The sequence below is a fragment of the Salmo salar genome, chromosome 14 (assembly GCF_965601325.2).
Source record: "Salmo salar chromosome 14, fSalSal1, whole genome shotgun sequence".
NCBI classification, from domain to species: domain Eukaryota; kingdom Metazoa; phylum Chordata; class Actinopteri; order Salmoniformes; family Salmonidae; genus Salmo; species Salmo salar.
The window spans coordinates 100484122-100505360 of NC_138304.1; the positions used below are offsets into that span (position 1 = coordinate 100484122).

General features: G+C 44.0%; 1 protein-coding gene and 2 non-coding genes across 3 annotated transcripts; 1 reads left to right on the top strand and 2 right to left on the bottom strand.

The window, feature by feature from the left end:
* Window positions 1–2303: 2303 nt before the first annotated feature.
* LOC106570647 (large ribosomal subunit protein eL14) lies at window positions 2304–5944 on the bottom strand. Its single transcript, XM_082961343.1, has 6 exons — window positions 5823–5944; window positions 4044–4145; window positions 3505–3599; window positions 3032–3131; window positions 2585–2638; window positions 2304–2400 (listed from the first exon to the last, which is right to left on the bottom strand). The coding sequence occupies exons 1-6, from the start codon at window positions 5823–5825 to the stop codon at window positions 2338–2340; spliced, it is 417 nt and encodes a 138-aa protein (XP_082817469.1). The 5' UTR covers window positions 5826–5944; the 3' UTR covers window positions 2304–2337.
* A 4265-nt stretch (window positions 5945–10209) lies between these two features.
* On the bottom strand, window positions 10210–10281 carry trnap-agg (transfer RNA proline (anticodon AGG)). The gene has a single exon. It is a non-coding gene; the product is annotated as a tRNA-Pro (tRNA).
* A 544-nt stretch (window positions 10282–10825) lies between these two features.
* On the top strand, window positions 10826–10897 carry trnap-agg (transfer RNA proline (anticodon AGG)). Its single transcript has one exon. It is a non-coding gene; the product is annotated as a tRNA-Pro (tRNA).
* The last annotated feature ends 10342 nt before the right edge of the window (window positions 10898–21239 follow it).

Sequence of the window (21239 nt, forward strand, 5' to 3'; positions counted from 1 at the left end):
CCTGAGTCTGGCAGTATCTCAGAATGTTCTATTTTTGGTCCCCCTCCCTCCCTCCCTCCCTCTCTTACCCTGACCACAGTGTGAGAGAGAAGCGCCCGAACACAATAACAACCTACATTCCCTCCCCCACGCTACACCATGCCGACAACACCACTCTTCTCATCTAGACATGCCTGTTGAGGGTGGAAGGTGTTGAAGGTGGCATAAACATAAACTTGAGTCAGAGCCACACACCGCAGGGATGTGCTACTGACCATATACTACCCCCTTAAGCGCATTCATTTAGAATTGCGAACACAAATCTAGTATATTTATCAAACTTTTGATGAGGTGCGTCTACCCCTCACATGTTATTCGATCACTAAGCCTTGTTCACACAACAAGCCCTTATGCGCAAATCAGATTTTTATTTTTTTCTCAAATCCGTTTTGGAATACTGATTGTCCAAACAGCGGCCAAATCAGATGCGTTTATTCAAATGAGTCATTCACTGACATGGCTACCATAGTTGTCATAGTAACAACGGGTGTGTGTGAAATATCTGATTCCATGTGCTTCTGTGGTTGTTCAGACTGCAGGGAAAAACAAAATGATTCGAAACATATATGCAAACAGAAAGTTTGAGTCACTTAACTGCCAATATGAACTAGGCTTTAGAAAAGCATCCCCGACAAAAACAACAACAAAAAGCACATTTGAGTTTATTTGCCAGTTTCTCAATCTTTCACCACCACCTACTGCACTTACAGAGAATAGCATAGCAACGGCGACATCTGATCCATCATCTGATACAGGGTGCCAGTTTCCACCAGTTACCATGTTAAACCGATGCTCTCAATTTAATTAGTTAAACTGAACATGTACACGTTGTGACCATATAAAAGTAGTGATTTGTTAATTATTTGTGTTGTTATTCAAGTGAGCCCTTTAAAAGGAAAGAAATTGAGCAGTCTGCTGTTACATCACCCCCAGCCAGTTACCGACTGTGACCTGCACTAGTTGTCAAGAGGTTTCAGGAGAACAAACTGCCTGCTGGTCTGTAATGCCGATTGTACAATATCAGTGGTACATAATACCTCAACTAGCCAGTGACCCCGCATATTGACTGTACCGGTACCACCCTGTATATAGTCTCGCTATTGTTATTTCACTGCTGCTCTTTAATTAATTACTCGTTACCTTTTCTCTTATTCTTATCTGTATATTTTGAAACTGCATTGTTGGTTATGGGCTCGTAAGTAAACATTTCACTGTAAGGTCTACCTACACCTGTTGTATTTGGCGCATGTGACAAATACAATTTGATTTACTTGGTCTTTCCATGTTTTGTTTTAGATTGTGTAACATTTCACCCTTTCTGAAACGAGTCAGGATGTGCCTTTTACAGACACTGCAAAAAACCAAAATGTGTCAAAGCAGTGGACGGCTGCAGTAAATGTATCAACCACCTTCTGGGTTGCGACGAACAGTAGCGATTCAACATGTAGATTAGCAGAAAGGACTAGAAATGTAAAAAATGACATTCGATAATCTAGTCAGGGGGAAGGGACCGCTACCCGCTGCTTTAATGTTCCTCGTCGCAGTGTGTAATGATATAGGCACACCCGGGTTACATTTTTAAAAGTTGCAACGTTTCTAAATGTGATCTAGAGATGTGTCTTTACTCTTACATCACACCAACAGCGTCATTGCATTTTGGTACAACAGAATTACATTCATTTCCAATGAAAGGCTGCATTTGCCTTGCAGCACTGCGTTACAGAGGCAGTGTGTTCAGTGTGGTGAGCACGTTGGATTTATGGAACGTATGCATCAAACTGTATGCATTGACGGCTAGAAGGTGAATGTTAAACTTTTGATGCATTTATATCCCGATGATGCTGTGTACCATTTTACGCAAGGATGCTGTCTGTGTGACCGAAGCGATAGCTAGCCCTATGCTGTGAGGATGCTGTCTGTGTGACCGAAGCGATAGCTAGCCCTATGCTGTGAGGATGCTGTCTGTGTGACCGAAGCGATAGCTAGCCCTATGCTGTGAGGATGCTGTCTGTGTGACCGAAGCGATAGCTAGCCCTATGCTATGAGGATGCTGTCTGTGTGACCGAAGCGATAGCTAGCCTTATGCTATGAGGATGCTGTCTGTGTGACCGAAGCGATAGCTAACCTTATGCTGTGAGGATGCTGTCTGTGATCGAAGCGATAGCTAACCTTAAGCTGTGAGGATGCTGTCTGTGTGACGGAAGCGATAGCTAACCTTATGCTGTGATTGACAGGTGTGCAGTAGTAAAGACAAGAGGATGGAGAACAATTCAACCAGAGGATTTATTAAATGACAGATCACGCCTTCTTCGCTGCCTCTTTCTGCAGCCTTTTCACCTCATGCTTGATGACCTTGTTCCTCTGTGGACACAAACAACAAATCAGTGACCATTCAATCATCCCCCCATTAGGTTTTATTGTCACATACATTAAAACCCTTCATGTGTTCGGGGATTCAAATACAACATCTTGTCGTTTTACATGTAATGTGACACCCAAAATATTCAATATAATAGTGAATAATCTGAGAGTTTTCTCCACTCACCATCTTTTTGGCCTTCATCACCTTGAAGCGATCAAAGTCGGACATCTGTGCCCTCTGCAGAGACACACAACAGTTACACAACTGAGACATCAAAATATTACTTATTGGACAGATTCAGGTAGGTCCTTCCCCATTTTAGCCTATTTGGTTCTTTGTGAATACCACCCTGGAGTTGCAGAAACATTGCAGTAGCATAAGCAAGCCAATAATGTTTGTGGGCAGTGATTCACCTAAAGCCTATTGAACTATCCTGTGTCCAATTTGACAAAATGTTTAGCCACAACCCTTGAGGAACCAACTGTTAGCCACAAGCAGACCAATTCCCCCATCCATTTAGAAAAACTAAGGAGATGGAAGGCCTAGACTAGAGACTGTCAGAAACATGTGGACCCCATAAGGAGTTGCTTTTTGATTAGCAGCTAAAAGTAATCTAAAAACACTCTGTACCTTTTGCCTGGCTTCGATCTTCTTGGCCCAGTTGCTTTCTGCCCACTTCTCAGTGACTTGGGCCTTCTCCCAGGCACGTCTCACAAACTTCTGACGAGCGCTGCAACACAGGAAGGGTTATGTCCCAGAGGATCGAAAAGGGCAGAGAAGAGCCAAAGGTATTGTGTTCTGCGAGGCTACTGCAGTATGTCTGTGACTATCGACTCAAAATCCAACACAGGAAAACAAAAGCCAAACTCAATTCATTGAAGTGTCTGTGTGCACATGTTTTTTTGTACCGGCTCAGCTGTAATAAAACTGACTGAACCAATCAAGGTCTTGAGGACTGGAACATACTCATGTGCAAACCGTAGCGATACATTTATTTGCGTTGCAAAGTTTACATTGGACAAAGTTAGGTAGGTACCTCCCTGTTTCATTCAGTTTGCTTCTGCTTGGTTCCTAGTAAATACACCCGAGGTCCTCTCACTCACCTGTGTGGGACTTTAATGACGTAGTCAGTGAGCTGCATGCACTTGAAAGGCATTGACTGTCTCTTCACCCCTGTGCAGGGACCATCCACCAATGCCTGAGACAAACACACCACAGCCAGTTTAATTAAACATGTCTATGCTGATTTGAACCGTTCTTAAATGAGCTGCACTATGTGGTAGTTTACGTCAACAACCTGGCTCTACCAGTCACAACGGGGAGTTTTTGGTTAACTCATTTCACACTTTGAAGCAGGACTCTGGAGAATTGTTGGTGGATAAAAGATTGACAGACTAACAAACGCTACCAGACTAGGTGAGTCAGGTACCAGTTTGTAGCCGGGCTCTCCCGATTCCAGGCTTATGTTCCAGCCCTGCAGCAACACCAGTCAACCAATTCCAGGCCAGAAAGACTGACTAGTTGATCATGTGAATCTGATGTTACTGCAGCGTTGGAACAAGCCTGCACAACCAGTAACTTAAAAGGAAGAGAGTTGGAGACCTCTGGCATAAAGTCAGGATATCATCAATGCTATGCTTACTCTGTTTTGGTCGATGACATCGACGATGGCCACCAGGCTGCCTGCGTGGGGCCCGAAAGAGATGTAAGCAACACGGCCAATCTCAACGTAGCGCTTGAACACCTGCAACAAATAAGGGTTGTTAATTAGCTTGGTAGGCAGAGATCCAGAAAAGAGAATTATGGTAGGCTAGACTCGACATTTTTAACAAAGCTTTTTTTCCTGATAACTACTTCATTACATCTGCTGTGGAACCCAGTTTCATAATATTACCATATGTCCCAGCTGCTTAATCCCCAAAAAAGTAATCACAAAAAAGCAGGCCTTATTTCAGGGCATTTTTCACCCTGCCAGCTCCTATTAGTTCTATTGAGCACCTGTGGCACCAACTCGCCTTCTGAACCTTCTATTCCCCGTTTATTCTACATCACAATGCCTGCTTTGCTATTGTTGGCAATGAGACCTGCCCACGCTGTTTGTAGTTAAAATGTTAACAAATTACTCATGATACTGTGGTAGCCCTCCCAGTTGTTTACTATAGGGAAATATAGGTATGTATTTCTATTTAGCCAATGTGTACATTTGTGTTTTCTCAATTGGACACCATTTTAAAACATGATAATCTCCTCTTTCTAATTATGTAAGGCCGGGCAGCGTACTCCGTAGTCATCCAACTCTAGCCCGGAAATACATTTAGCCCTTGGAACAGCTGAGCTCTCCCATTGTTTTGGAGAGGCATGCTGGTATATTTCGCATCGTGTCTATTTAGATTTTTTTCCCCCCAAGTCTGACACCATTTTAAAAATCAGGATAATCTCATTTTTGTAATTACACAAGGTTGGGCAGCGTGCTCAACTGTAATCGATCGCTAGATCTGAAATAGCCAAAAATTGCAAAACTTATTTTTTTACCCTACTTCCTCGTTATGCAGACAAGCACACATGGCACCATCGAGGTGCGGATGTTAACTTTCTACACGAGTTATTTTTCAGTTTCGTCCTAAGAACAGATTGTAGTGGTAAAATAAAAAAGGGATACATATTTTGGTGCCATTTAGATGAAATTGAATTCTAAGCGTCACTCCAGTCAACAGGCGAACGTTCGACTCCATTCATTTGCTATGGGCTCGCGCTAGTGTTCCAGCTCAGCAACGTTCTTCTGCCAACGTTCTTTCTGCTTCGTTCTATTGTCCAGCCTACTGATGGACAAAACACTTTGGTAGACGTGCTAACTAGCTAGCTAACTACTGTCTTATAACCCCGATACTGTCAAAACGTAGATGGGTTAGCTAGCTCCACGTTTTACAAAATGTGATAAACCTTTGGGACATGGCTATTAGTTTGTGGGATAAGACCAATACCGAGAAGTCTATAGACGCTAACAAGCTGTACCGGAGTGGTACTAGTAGGTTAACATATAACGTAACTACCGTTAGCTAGTTTACATATGGCCGTGGATCGACAAAACCAAACTAAGAAAACAAATACAGCAACTATTCTGCGTTCGCTTTTCAAATTAGTTTTTTTTATAGTGGTGACGTTGGCGCTGCCTAGCTCGATAGTTGACTAACGTTAGTCTGATTATCGGCCTGTTCTTCACCACGTTGTAGCATGCGGAACAGCCGACATTTTTTGTTACGTCCAAAACCCATCGAAACTATTTTCATCAAAACCTTAAACGCTATTAAAGCGAACATAGCGATACGCTATACATTTACATATCAGTTGAAGGTGCTTAACAATAACGAATATTTTTATTGAATCCTTTTTTCAAAATCCACAAGCTTCATCACGAACTCACCATGATGGCAGTCCGCTTCAGAAAGGACGTACCAGCTTCCGCTCGACACAATTACGCTTTCCGCTCTGGTAATGCGCATGCGCGTGGGAGGGATTTCTTCTTCGCGTGGTTGGATAATGTTTCAGTTCGGAATGCTCGTCACGCCACCTACTGCAGAGAAGTGTGTTGGTGTCAAATACAGTATGAGCAGCTTTATATATATTTACACAATTATATGATCGTTCCTTTGGTTAAAAAAAAAAAAAATTGGGGGGGGGGGGGAATGTACACCTGAAGTGAATGATGAGACAGTGTATCTTCGCAGCTGCAAATGAGAACTTGTTCTCAACTAGCCCACCTGGTTAAATAAAGGTGAAATCTTCAATCCACACAACAAGCACATTTACACATACTCAGAATGATACTTGGTGATATGGTGCTGCAAGTGCAAGACAACATACTCTGAGTGTTAATTCAAATAGCAGATGTTATTGCGAGTGTAGCGAAATGCTTGTGCTTCTAGTTCTGACAGGTGCAGCAATATCTAACAAGTAATATCTTACAATTCCACAACAACTACATAACACACACACATCTAAGTAAAGGAATGGAATAACAATATATAAATATAAATATATGGATGAGCAATGACAGAGTGACATAGGCAGGATGTAATAGATAGTATAGAATACAGTATATACATATGAGATGAGTAATACAAGATATGTAAACATGATTAAAGTGGCATTATTAAAGTGACTAGTGTTCCATTTATTAAAGTGGCCAATGATTTCAAGTTTGTGTGTAGGCAGCAGCCTCTCTGATAGTGATGGCTGTTTAACAGTCTGATGGCCTTGAGATAGAAGCTGTTTTTCAGTCTCTCGGTCCCATCTTTGATGCACCTGTACTGACCTTGCCTTCTGGATGGTAGCGGGGTGAACAGGCAGTGACTCAGGTGGTTGTTGTCCTTGATTATCTTTTTGGCCTTCCTGTGACATCGGGTAATGTAGGTGTCCTGGAGGGCAGGTAGTTTGCCCCCGGTGATGCGTTGTGCAGACCGCACCACCCTCAGGAGGGCCCTGCGATTGTGGGCGGTGCAGTTGTCATACCAGGCGGTGATACAGCCCGACAGGATGCTCTCAATTGTGCATCTGTAAAAGTTTGTGAGGGTTTTAGGTGACAAGCCAAATTGCTTCAGCTACCTGAGGTTGAAGAGGCGCTGTTGCGCCTTCTTCACCACATTGTCTGTGTGGGTGGACCATTTCAGTTTGTCAGTGATGTGTATGCCGAGGAACTTAAAACTTTCCATCTTCTCCACTTCTGTCCCGTTGATGTGGATAGGTGGGTGCTCCCTCTGCTGCTTCTTGAAGTCCACGATCATCTCCTTTGTTTTGTTGACGTTGAGTGAGAGGTTATTTTCCTGACACCCCACTCCGAGAGCCCTCACCTTGTTGGTAATCAAGCCTACTACTGTTGTGTCGTCTGCAAACTTGATGATTGAGTTGGAGGCGTGCATGGCAGTCATGGGTGAACAGGGAGTACAGGAGGGGACTGAGCATGCACCGTTGTGGTGCTCCATTGTTGAGGATCAGTGAAGGGGAGACGTTGTTTCCTACCTTCACCATCTGGGGGTGGCCCGTCAGGAAGTCCAGGAGCCAATTTCACAGGACGGAGTTGAGATCCAGGGCCTCAAGCTTAATGATGAGCTTGGAGGGTACTATGGCGTTGAATGCTGAGCTATAGTCAATGAACAGCATTCTTACATAGGTATTCCTCTTGTCCAGATGGAATATGGCAGTGTGCAGCGTGATGGCAATTGCATCGTCTGTGGACCTATTGGGGCGGTAAGAAAATTGAAGTGAGTCTAGGGTGACAGGTAAGGTGGAGGTGATATGATCCTTGACTAGTCTCTCAAAGCACTTCATGATGATAGATGTGAGTGCTATGGGGCGATAGTCATTTAGTTCAGTTACCTTTGCATTCTTGGGTACAGAAACAATGGTGGTCATCTTGAAGCATGTGGGGACAGCAGACTGGGATAGGGAGAGATTGAATATGCGCATGTTCTGAGGACGTGGCTAGGGATGCCGTCTGGGCCGGCAGCCTTGCGAGAGTTAAGACGTTTAAATGTCTTACTCACGTCGGCCACTGAGAAGGAGAGCCCACAGTCCTTGGTAGCGGGCCGCATCGGTAGCACTGTATTATCCTCAAAGCGGGCAAAGAAGGTGTTTAGTTTGTCTGGAAGCAAGACGTTGGTGTCTGTGATGTGGCTGGTTTTCCTTTTGTAGGGTGTGATTGTCTGTAGTCCCTGCCACATATGTCTCGTGTCTGAGCCATTGAATTGCGACTCCACTTTATCTCTATACTGACATTTTGCTTGTTTGATTGCATTGCGGAGGGAATAACTACACTGTTTGTATTCGGCCATGTTCCCAGTCACCTTTCCATGGTTAAATGTGGTGGTTCGCGCTTTCAGTTTTGCTATCCACGGTTTCTGGTTAGGGTAGGTTTTAAAAGTCACAGTGGGTACAACATCTCCTATACACTTCCTTATAAATTCACTCACCAAATCAGCATATACGTCAATATTATTCTCTGAGGCTACCCAAAACATATCCCAGTCCGCGTGATCCTAACAATCTTAAAGCGTGGATTCTGATTGGTCAGACCAACATTGAATAGTCCTTAGCACGGGTACTTCCTGTTTGAGTTTCTGCCTATAGGAAGGGAGGAGCAAAATAGAGTCGTGATCAGATTTGCCGAAAGGAGGGCGGGGGAGGGCCTTGTATGCATCGGGGAAATTAGAGTAACAGTGGTCCAGTGTTTTTCCAGCGCGAGTGTTATATTTGATATGCTGATAGAATTTAGATAGCCTTGTTCTCAAATTTGCTTGGTTAAAATCCCCAGCTACAATAAATGCAGCCTCAGGATATATGGTTTCCAGTTTGCATAAAGTCCAGTGAAGTTCCTTGAGGGTCGTCTTGGTATCAGCTTGAGGGGGGATGTACACGGCTGTGACAATAACCGAAGATAATTTTCTTGGGAGATAATACGGTCAGCATTTGATTGTGAGGAATTCTAGGTCAGGTGAACAAAAGGACTTGAGTTCCTGTATGTTGTTACAATTACACCATGAGTCGTTAATCATGAAACATACACCCCTGTCCTTCTTCTGCCCGGAGAGATGTTTATTCCTGTTGGCGCGACGCACTGAGAATCCAGGTGGCTATACCAACTTCGACACCATATTCAGAGAGAGCCATGTTTCAATTAAACAGAGTATGTTACAATCCCTGATGTCTCTCTGGAAAGCAACCCGTGCCCTGATTTTGTCAACCTTGTTATCTAGGGACTTGATATAAGCGAGTAATATACTCGGAAGAGGTGGGTGGTGTGCGCGCCTCCGAAGCCTGACCAGAAGACTGCTCTGTCTCCCTCTAGTCCTCCAGCGGCGTTAATTTTGGATCGGCCTCTTGAATCAGTTCAAATGCCCTGGGTGGTGCGGACAAAGGATCCACTTCGGGAAAGTCGTATTCCTGGTAAATTGACGTCGCTCTGATATTCTAACATTAAAAAAAAAATGATATTTTATGGGTTTTGAACCCCTGACCTCTTGCACCCTAAACAAGAATCATACCCCTAGACCAACAAGCTAGATGCTTTTACTTTTTAGTTGTGGATATAGTGCTACTAGTGTGAGACAACATACTCTGAGTGTTGCTTGGTGATATGGTGGTGCCAGACAACATTTAGAGACAGAGTTTAAACAAAGTTGACATACATTATATACAACTAGGTAGAGTGAGCATAGAGCTGTAAGAGAATTAGCAGATATACAAATGTACAGTGGGTATATGCTTGACACAGTGAGCGTACGGTGTATACAGAGTAGGTAAACGGTTGAAACACAGTGGCTATACAGTTGATATACAGTGGGTATACAGTTGATATACAGTGGGTATACAGTTGATATACAGTGGGTATACGGTTGATATACAGTGGGTATACGGTTGATATACAGGGGATGTACAAATTTACAGTATCAGTATGAATATATCTAAATACAGAGAGATGGACAGAGTGCAATGCAGTATAGTGCAGTTATTTTGTGTACAGTTCAGAGATGGCTTGATATGGTGTGCAGCATAGAGTGCATAGTCCTTTAGTCTCTATGGGCCAGATTGCTGGTTGGTGAGGGCCACAGCCCAGGGGAAGAAGCTTTTCAGGTGGTGGGAGGCTTTGGTCAAATGATTGCGGGTTAGAATTTCTATGTCGTTTTCCACTGTGGCAGTGACAAGGTACAATAATCGAATTCGTATATAGAGTAGGTCTACTAGAATACAGTATAGAGACTACAATATCTACTATTACTGCATACTAGTTTTATGTAGGCCTAACATTAAAAGATGGGCTCGTCCGGGATTTGAACCCGGGACCTCTCGCACCCTAAGCGAGAATCATACCCCTAGACCAACGAGCCACATGCCTGTCTTTATACAGCACGTCCATTTTAACTGAAGTTGTTGGGGTAGAATACACATAATTGGCAGAACTCAAGCTCTCATGCTTGTCGTTAGTTACCACAGCTATAAAGTTAAAATTGTCTATGACGTAAAAATGTATGAAAACAAAAATGTGCGTTTTGGTCATAATGTAAGGTTAGGGTTAGCCACAAGGTGAGCAGTGTAGTTAAGGTTAGGGTTAAGGTTAGGTTTAAAATCAGATTTTCAGAAGAACATTTTAAGAAATGGGCGGGGTTTAGACATAATGATGACTTTATAGCGCTTCCTCTCCATGCTGAACGAGCGCTCTTCCCTTTGTGTTAATTAACGACCAGCTCTCGTCTCCCTATAGTGCAATTCTGATCTACAGATTTGAGTGGCCATTGTCCAAAGGCCCAAAATTCAACAGCAGTACTTCTCAGCACCACCAGAAGACAGTGTAGTACCAGTGCAAAATCGACGTTTTTATTACATGCGTGGCATTTAAATGATTTTCAAAATCTCAGAAGCACTCTACGGACAGGCTCGTTGGTCTAGGGGTATGATTCTCGCTTAGGGTGCGAGAGGTCCCGGGTTCAAATCCCGGACGAGCCCTTGTTTTAGACTAGGCCAACCTTCATTGAGAAGATTAAAAACGTACTCTGTTCTGTGGGTCTTTCTAGACAATTGTCACAAGGAGTTGTAATATTGCTGGTGGTAAAACTCTTGGGTTAATTTATTTATGTATCCTTTATTGATACCAGTTATCCCACTGAAATGAGAGGGGGAGAGAGCTATCTCTCCCAGGTTAGTGAGCAATAAACATTTGTTTCAAACTATGAACAATACAGAACACATTAATCAAACCCAGCAATCTGATTTACCGGATAAGTAAAACACAATAACAGCATTCTAAGTTTTAATTCCTGCTCTCAGAACCATATTTACAGTCATGAAACAAAACACAATTTGGAATTCAGGTCAACTTTGTTTGTATAGGAGGAAGGAGGTTGTTTTGACTCCACCACAAAATCCAGAAGGCGGTTTTGATTGAGTAGCACCGTGAAAGTAAAGAGGAGGAGCGGTGGTGTTCAACAGGACACTGGCAGCCATAGACAGAGATGTCTGGCTCTGTTTCATTCTCCACACTCCATTGAAAATGCCTTTCAGTCCAGGATTGGGCTTGATCTGTGACTGAAACCAAGGCAATAAACCTACCCCAGTGATGTAGCACAGTTTCACGGGGCCCTGCAAGGTCCAAGCAAGCCCCCCCCCCCCCCCCCCCTTTTTTCTTCTTCCATGGGACAGAGAGAAAAATGTGCCATATTATAGCTAATCTTATCATAGCCGTGAAAATAGTACCACCTGACAGGTGTGGCATATCAAGAAGCTGATTAAAAAGCATGATCATTACAGAGGTGCACCTTGTGCCGGGGACAATAAAAGGCCACTGTAAAAATGTACAGATTTGTCACACAACACAATTCTACAGATATCTCAAGTTTTGAGGGAGGGTGCAATTGGCATGCTGAGTACAGGCATGTCCACCAGAGCTGTTGCTTCTACACCTGCATTGCTTGCTGTTTGGGGGTTTAGGCTGGGTTTCTGTACAGCACTTTGAGATATCAGCTGATGTAAGAAGGGCTATATAAATACATTTGATTTGATTTGTCATATGTTAATTTCTCTCCCATAAGCTGCATCCAACGTCATTTTACAGAATTTGGCAGTACATTCAACTGGCCTCACAACCGTGGATCACTTTTAACCACGCCAGCCGAGGACCTCCACATCCGGCTTCTTCACCAGCGGAATCATCTGAGACCAGCCACTCGGACAGCTGTTGAAACTGTGGGTTTTCACAAGCGAAGTAATTCTGCACAAACTGTCAGAAATCAAATCAAATCAAATGTATTTATAAAGCCCTTCTTACATCATCTGGGTATCTCAAAGTGCTGTACAGAAACCCAGCCTAAAACCCCAAACAGCAAGCAATGCAGGTGTAGAAGCACAGTGGCTAGGAAAAACTCCCTAGAAAGGCCAAAACCTAGGAAGAAACCTAGAGAGGAACCAGGCTATGAGGGGTGGCCAGTCCTCTTCTGGCTGTGCCGAGTGGAGATTATAACAGCACATGGCCAAGATGTTCAAATGTTCATAAATGACCAGCATGGTCAAATAATAATAATCATAATAGTTGTCGAGGGTGTAACAAGTCAGTAACACAAGAGTAAGTGTCAGTTGGCTTTTTCATAGCCGATCTTTGAGAGTATCTCTACCGCTCCTGCTGTCTCTAGAGAGTTGAAAACAGCAGGTCTGGGACAGGTAGCACATCCGGTGAACAGATCAGGGTTCCAGCAGGTCTGGGACAGCAGGTCTGGGACAGGTAGAACGTCCGGTGAACAGGTCAGGGTTCCATAGCCACAGGCAGAACAGTTGGAACTGGAGCAGCCGCACGGCCAGGTGAACTGGGGACAGCAAGGAGTCATCAGGCCAGGTAGTCCTGAGGCATGGTCCTAGGGCTCAGGTCCTCCGAGAGAGAGAAAGAAAGAAAGAAAGAAAGAAAGAAAGAAAGAAAGAAAGAAAGAAAGAAAGAAAGAAAGAAAGAAAGAAAGAAAGAAAGAAAGAAAGAAAGAGAGAAAGAGAGAATTAGAGAGAGCATATTTAAATTCACACAGGACACCCCGGAAAAGGCAAGAGAAATACTCCAGATGTGACAGACTGACCCTAGCCCCCCGACACATAAACTACTGCAGCATAAATACTGGAGGCTGAGACAGGAGGGGTCAGGAGACACTGTGGCCCCATCCGATGAAACCCCCGGACAGGGCCAAACAGGTAGGATATAACCCCACCCACTTTGCCAAAGCACAGCCCCCACACCACTGGAGGGATATCTCCAACCACCAACCTACCATGTCTCAGGGAAGCTCATCTGCATGTCCTCACCAGGGTCTTGACCTGATTGCAGTTGGGCATCATAACCAACTTCAGTGGGCAAATGCTCATCTTTGATGGCCACTATCAGGCTGTAGAAGTGTGCTCTTCACAGATTAACACCGGTTTCAAGTGTTCCGGGCAGATGGCAGACAGCATGTATGGCGTCGTGTGGGCGAGTAGTTTGCTGATGTCAACGTTGTGAACAGAGTGCCCCAGGGTGGTGGTGGGGTTATGGTATGGGTAGACATAAGCTAGGGACAATGAACACAATTGCATTTTAACTATGGCAATTTGAATGCACAGACATACCGTGACGAGATCCTGAGGCCCATTGTTGTACACTTCATCCACCGCCATCTCCTCGTGTTTCAGCATGATAACTGATGACTGATGTCTTGAGATGTTGCTTCAATATATCCACAAAATGTTCCCTTCCTCATGAGGCCATCTATTTTGTGAAGTGCACGAGTCCCTCCTGCAGCAAAGCACACCCACAACATGATGCTGCCACCCCCATGCTTCACGGTTAGGATGGTGTTCTTCGGCTTGCAATCCTCCCTCTTTTTCCTCCAAACATAACGATGGTCATTATGGCCAAACAGTTATATTTTTGTTTCATCAGACCAGAGGACATTTCTCCAAAAAGTATGATCTTTGTCCCCATGTGCAGTTGCAAACCATAGTCTGGCTTTTTTTATGGCGGTTTTGGAGCAGTGGCTTCTTCCTTGCTGAGCGGCCTTTCAGGTTATGTCGATATAGGACTCGTTTTACTGTAGATATAGATACTTCGTACCTGTTTCCTCCAGCATCTTCACAAGGTCCTTTGCTGTTGTTCTGGGATTGATTTGCACTTCTTGCACCAAAGTACGTTCATCTCTAGGAGACAGAACGCGTCTCCTTCCTGAGCGGTATGACGGCTGTGTGGTCCCATGGTGTTTATACTTGCGTAGTATTGTTTGTACAGATGAACTTGGTACCTTCAGGCATTTGGAAATTGCTCCCAAGGATGTACCAGACTTGTGGAGGTTTACAATTTTTTTTCTGAGGTCTTGGCTCATTTTCCCATGATGTCAAGCAAAGAGGCACTGAGTTTGAAGGTAGGCCTTGAAATACATCCACAGGTACACCTCCAATTCACTCAAATGATGTCAATTAGCCTTATCAGAAGCTTCTAAAGCCATGACATCATTTTCTGGAATTTTCCAAGCTGTTTAAGGGCACGGTCAACTTAGTGTATGTAAACTTCTGACCCACCGGAATTGTGATACAGTGAATAAGTGAAATAATCTGTCTCTAAACAATTTCTGGAAAAATTACTTGTGTCAGGCACAAAGTAGATGTCCTAACCGACTTGCCAAAACTATAGTTTGTTAACAAGAAATTTGTGGAGTGGTTGAAAAATGAGTTTTAATGACTCCAACCTAAGCATATGTAAACTTCTGACTTCAACTGTAACCCTAACCTTAACCCTTCAACCTAACTCCTAAACGTAGCCCCTAACCCTAACCCATAGCTAACGTTAGTCAGCTAGCGTTATAACGTTAGCCATCTAGCCACCTAGCTAGAGATCGTAACATATCATACATTTTGCAAATGTATATCGTATTGTACGTTTTGCTAACTCGTGACATGTAATACGAAAGGTAATTCGTAACATATCATGACATCCACAAATTAATACACACCATACGAAATGTAACATATCGCACTAAATGTAATGTCTCGGATTTATGTACAGAATAATACGAAATGCTCTGAGACCAGGTGTCACGGCCGTCGTAGTGAGTAGACCAAAATGCAGCGGGTACGTGAATGCTCATAATAACTTTTATTGAACACTACACAAAAAAACCAAGAAGAAGACAAATGAACGACAGCTAAACAGTTTTGCAGGCTACACACAGCAATGCAAAAACAACTTCCCACAAAAGACAGGTGGAAAAAGGGCTACCTAAGTATGGCTCCCAATCAGCAACAACGATGTACAGTTAGCTGTTCCTGATTGAGAGCCATACCAGGCCAACACAAAGAAATACACAACATAGAAAGAACATAGAAATACAAAACATAGAACAATACCCAAAAACCCAGACAAAACAAAACAAACACACCCCTGCCACGCCCTGACCAAACTACAATAACAAATAACCCCTTTACTGGTCAGGACGTGACACCAGGTTGCAGCCCTCCACCAATCTGCCATAATTATTGCTAAACCCCGCATATTTCTACAATTTCTCTTCTAAAAATTCGATTTTAAACCTAACCTTAACCACACTGCTAACCTTATGCCTAACCCTAACCATAAATTAAGGTTTTCATGAATTGTTACGAAATAGCCAATTTTGACTTTGTGGTTGTGGTAACTAATAACAACCTGAGTGTTGTTGTTGCTTTCCTCTTCTTCATCATTGTTTTGGTCTCACATGCTGAGTGCTCATTGGCTATTGGCAGTAGTCCTTGTCCAAATCGCGCTGTAGCACTGCTCATACTACAAGATGCACAACCCAAATTTCTGACACGTCAAAAAATTGAAATCGGGACATCCGACAGGGGTCTGGAGAATGGAACACCAATCATTGTTGCATCCTTGACCTGCTCAAACTAGCACGCATGTCCCTACTGCTCCTAGCCCAAGTTCATATGCCGTGTTCACGTTAGTCGAAACTAGGAAACTCGGAAATGTGCAACTTGCTGATTCGTTGAACACGGCACGTATTAACTACGAGCTCACAGAACAAGGCTCCGGGCAGCCGAGCGGAAATGGAGGAAAACTCGCCTCCCTGCGGACCTGGCATCCTTTCACTCACTCCTCTCTACATTCTCCTCTTCTGTCTCTGCTGCTAAAGCCACTTTCTACCACTCTAAATTCCAAGCATCTGCCTCTAACCCTAGGAAGCTCTTTGCTACCTTCTCCTCCCTCCTGAATCCTCCTCCCCCCCCCCCCCTCCTCCCTCTCTGCGGATGACTTCGTCAACCATTTTGAAAAGAAGTTTGACGATATCCGATCCTCGTTTGCTAAGTCAAACGACACCGCTGGTCCTGCTCACACTGCCCTACCCTGTGCTTTGACCTCTTTCTCCCCTCTCTCTCCAGATGAAATCTCGCGTCTTGTGACGGCCGGCCGCCCAACAACCTGCCCACTTGACCCTATCCCCTCCTCTCTTCTCCAGACCATTTCCGGAGACCTTCTCCCCTTCCTCACCTCGCTCATCAACTCATCCTTGACCGCTGGCTACGTCCCTTCCGTCTTCAAGAGAGCGAGAGTTGCACCCCTTCTGAAAAAACCTACACTCGATCCCTCCGATGTCAACAACTACAGACCAGTATCCCTTCTTTCTTTTCTCTCCAAAACTCTTGAACGTGCCGTCCTTGGCCAGCTCTCCTGCTATCTCTCTCAGAATGACCTTCTTGATCCTAATCAGTCAGGTTTCAAGACTGGGCATTCAACTGAGACTGCTCTTCTCTGTGTCACGGAGGCTCTCCGCACTGCTAAAGCTAACTCTCTCTCCTCTGCTCTCATCCTTCTAGACCTATCTGCTGCCTTTGATACTGTGAACCATCAGATCCTCCTCTCCACCCTCTCCGAGTTGGGCATCTCCGGCGCGGCCCACGCTTGGATTGCGTCCTACCTGACAGGTCGCTCCTACCAGGTGGCGTGGCGAGAATCTGTCTCCGCACCATGCGCTCTCACCACTGGTGTCCCCCAGGGCTCTGTTCTAGGCCCTCTCCTATTCTCGCTATTCACCAAGTCACTTGGCTCTGTCATATCCTCACATGGTCTCTCCTATCATTGCTATGCAGACGACACACAATTAATCTTCTCCTTTCCCCCTTCTGATAACCAGGCGGCGAATCGCATCTCTGCATGTCTGTCAGACATATCAGTGTGGATGACGGATCACCAGCTCAAGCTGAACCTCGGCAAGACGGAGCTGCTCTTCCTCCCGGGGAAGGACTGCCCGTTCCATGATCTCGCCATCACGGTTGACGACTCCCTTGTGTCCTCCTCCCAGAGTGCTAAGAACCTTGGCGTGATCCTGGACAACACCCTGTCGTTCTCCACTAACATCAAGGCGGTGACCCGATCCTGTAGGTTCATGCTCTACAACATTCGCAGAGTACGACCCTGCCTCACACAGGAAGTGGCGCAGGTCCTAATCCAGGCACTTGTCATCTCCCGTCTGGATTATTGCAACTCGCTGTTGGCTGGGCTCCCTGCCTGTGCCATTAAACCCCTACAACTCATCCAGAACGCCGCAGCCCGTCTGGTGTTCAACCTTCCCAAGTTCTCTCACGTCACCCCGCTCCTCCGCTCTCTCCACTGGCTTCCAGTTGAAGCTCGCATCCGCTACAAGACCATGGTGATTGCCTACGGAGCTGTGAAGGGAACGGCACCTCCATACCTTCAGGCTCTGATCAGGCCCTACACCCAAACAAGGGCACTGCGTTCATCCACCACTGGCCTGCTGGCCCCCCTACCTCTGAGGAAGCACAGTTCCCGCTCAGCCCAGTCAAAACTGTTCGCTGCTCTGGCACCCCAATGGTGGAACAAGCTCCCTCACGACGCCAGGACAGCGGAGTCAATCACCACCTTCCGGAGACACCTGAAACCCCACCTCTTTAAGGAATACCTAGGATAGGATAAAGTAATCCATCTAATCCCCCCCCCCCCCCTTAAAAGATTTAGATGCACTATTGTAAAGTGGTTGTTCCACTGGATATCATAAGGTGAATGCACCATTTTGTAAGTCGCTCTGGATAAGAGCGTCTGCTAAATGACTTAAATGTAAATGTAAATGTAACCCTAACCAGTTAGCAAGTCAGAAATTTCAGAGTTTCCTAATTCCAACTAGCACGTGAACGCGGCAATATGATTTCACCCCAATCATGAAAATTGTGTTGTGTATGCCCAGCAATGTTGCCATCCCAGACAAAATGTTCATGTCATACCAGGCCATTTAGTGCTTACGCTTGAGTTATATTTGCTGGATTGACTGACCTTCATGTCTTAGAGTAATGATGGACTGTCGTTTCTCTTTGCTTATTTGAGCTGTTCTTGCCATAATATGGACTTTTACCAAATAGGGCTATCTTCTGTATACAACCCCTACCTTGTCACAACCCAACTGATTGGCTCAAATGCATTAAGATGGAAAGAAATTCAACAAATTAATTTTTAACAAGGCACACCTGTTAATTGAAATGCATTCCAGGTGACTACCTCATGAAGCTGGTTGAGAGAATCCTAAGAGTGTGCAAAGCTGTCATCAAGGCAAAGGGTGACTACTTTGAAGAATCTCAAATCTAAAATATAATGCGATATGTTGAACACTTTTTTGGTTACTACATGATTCCATATGTGTTGTTTCATAGTTTTGATGTATTTACTATTATTCTACAATGTAGAAAATAGTAAAAAATAAAGAAAAACCCTGGAATGAGTTGGTGTGTCCAAGCTTTTTACTGGTACTGTATACAATAACATATATTTGTGTGCATGTAAATGTGATCATTACTGGAGCCAACATAACAAGGAAGAGAAACGGAGAAATTATCATTGAACAGTTTCAGAGAGGATCGAAAGATGTTCTTTCTCTCTGTGTGTAGGCTATATAGCCAGGCCATCCCGTGATGATACAAAAATATGTCTGAAATGGTTCAAACAGACTCTGGGCCAGTTCTGGGACGATAGATCCTAAATTCATTCAACTAGACCTACTGTAACCAAACATTTTGTTAAAGTAATCAGGCTGATGGAACAGACCAGAACATTTAGCTTAAAATGTTAATAAACGATTATTTCTTCACATTATAAGCACAGCACTGCACACATAGAAGACTATACTTGAATGTTCCAAAATGCCACTGGCACTGCACATGTGAGTGGTTTCATGTGACAGAGATGAAAATATCCTTCAGAAATGTTGAAAGAAGGGAGATCTACAGATGCAACGAGCAATATGGGTTGCTAATATATCTAGGATTGTGAATGCTGACTCCCTCCACTCAGATTGTCCTGGTGGGTGATGATGTATGCTGTGCCCAACAGGCCAACTGGGCCTTTCTCTCCGCTCTTGGGACCATTTGATCTGAATGAACTGTGCCTTGAGTCTATCAACAGAATCAAGCCTTTAGATGTTCATGTTAATTATCCTACATTATAATTGTCAAACGTGACTGGCATTTAGCCTATATTTATGTAATTAAAAAGTCTCATTAAAGTTTGGCTACATTTTCTGGCGCCTCCCTCATGTCAGCATCGGTATGGACACAAGAGGCTGTAGTTAATACTATAATCTAGGCTACACTTTTAGATGTAGGAGGCAGAGCATGAAAGGGTTATAACGAATCCAGGTGTTTGTGTTGTCTGTTTCGGGAAAGTACCTGCGTAATTGTGCACCCAGCTCACTCAGGTGCTTCGCTATATCACATTTTAAATTGTCCATAAGCTTGAGTTCATGTGCACACAAAAAAAAATCATACAATGATGGAAAGACCTGTGTGTTGTCCTTGTTAATGCAGACAGAAAAGAGCTCCAACTTCTTACATCATAGCCTAAGTTTTGTCCAGGACATTGAATATAGTTGCGGAGAGTAATTCTAGATTCAGATCATTCAGGGCGAGAAAAAACATCACCCAGATAGGCCAGTCGTGTGAGAAACTCGTCATCATGCAAGCGGTCAGACAAGTAAAAAATTATGGTCAGTAAAGAAAACTTTAAGCTTGTCTCTAAATAAATAAAAAAACCTGTGTCAATACTTTGCCCCTTGATAACCAGCGCACTTCTATATGTTGTAAAAGCGTTACATGGTCGCTGCCCATATCATTGCATAGTGCAGAAAATACACGAGAGTTCAGGGTCCTTGCTTTAACAGTTTTTCACTGTAGTGTCCAAAACATCTTTCAAGCTGTCAGGCATTCCCTTTGCAGCAAGAGCCTCTCGGTGGATGCTGCAGTGGACCCAAGTAGCGTCGGGAGCAACAGCTCCACTCCACTATGTCTCCCTGTCATGGCTTTAGCGCCATCAGTACAGATACCAACACATCTTGACCACCAAAGTCCATTTGATGTCACAAAGCTGTCCAGTACTTTAAAAATATCCTTTCACATTGTCCTGGTTTCCAGTGGTTTGCAGAAGAGGATGTCCTCCTTAATTGACCCCCCATAAATGTAACGGACATATACCAGGAGCTGTGCCAGGCCCGCCACGTCTGTTGACTCATCCAGCTGTAACGCATAGAATTCACTGGCTTGTATGCGAAGCATTAATTGTTTCAAAACATCTCCTGCCATGTCACTGATGCGTCGTGAAACAGTGTTGTTTGATGAAGGCATTGTCTGTATAGTTTTTTGGGGTCTTTTCTCCCAGCATTGTTCCAGCCATATGCCAGCAGGAAGAATTAAGTCCTACACAATAGTATGGGGCTTGCCTGTCCTAGCCACTCGGTAGCTCACCATATAAGATGCTTCTAGCCCCTTCTTATCACTGGTATCTGTTGCTTTTATACATGTCTTACTACTCAAAAGTCGTCTTTATTCTAGCTCAAAAAACTATGTGGCTTATTTTTCAAATTGTCATGTTTCGTTTCTAAATGTCTGCGCAAAAGTGAAAAAAAGTCACCCAAATGTATAGCCCCGTTGGAAAATATAAATGTACTTTTTTATTTATGTGAATCACATTTTTATTTGGCGTACCCCCGACGGCATTGCTCGTACCCCTGGGGGAATACGTGCTCTAGATGGATGGATGACTGGGACATCAGGACACACACGAATTATAAAATAAACCAAAAAGCACTGTTGGGGCTTTTTGAAAAAATAACAAATTGCAATGTGACTTCACATTGTGTTAACACCATTTCAAAATAATGTTTTCTGGCAAGAAAAAAAAACATACGTCTTAACCGTTAACTATCAGTCACTTCTATAGTTCAGATTAAATATTTTGATGTGATGAAGCAATAACAAAGGGAGAAACGCAGAGAACATTTAGATTGTCATTATAGAGACACCTACT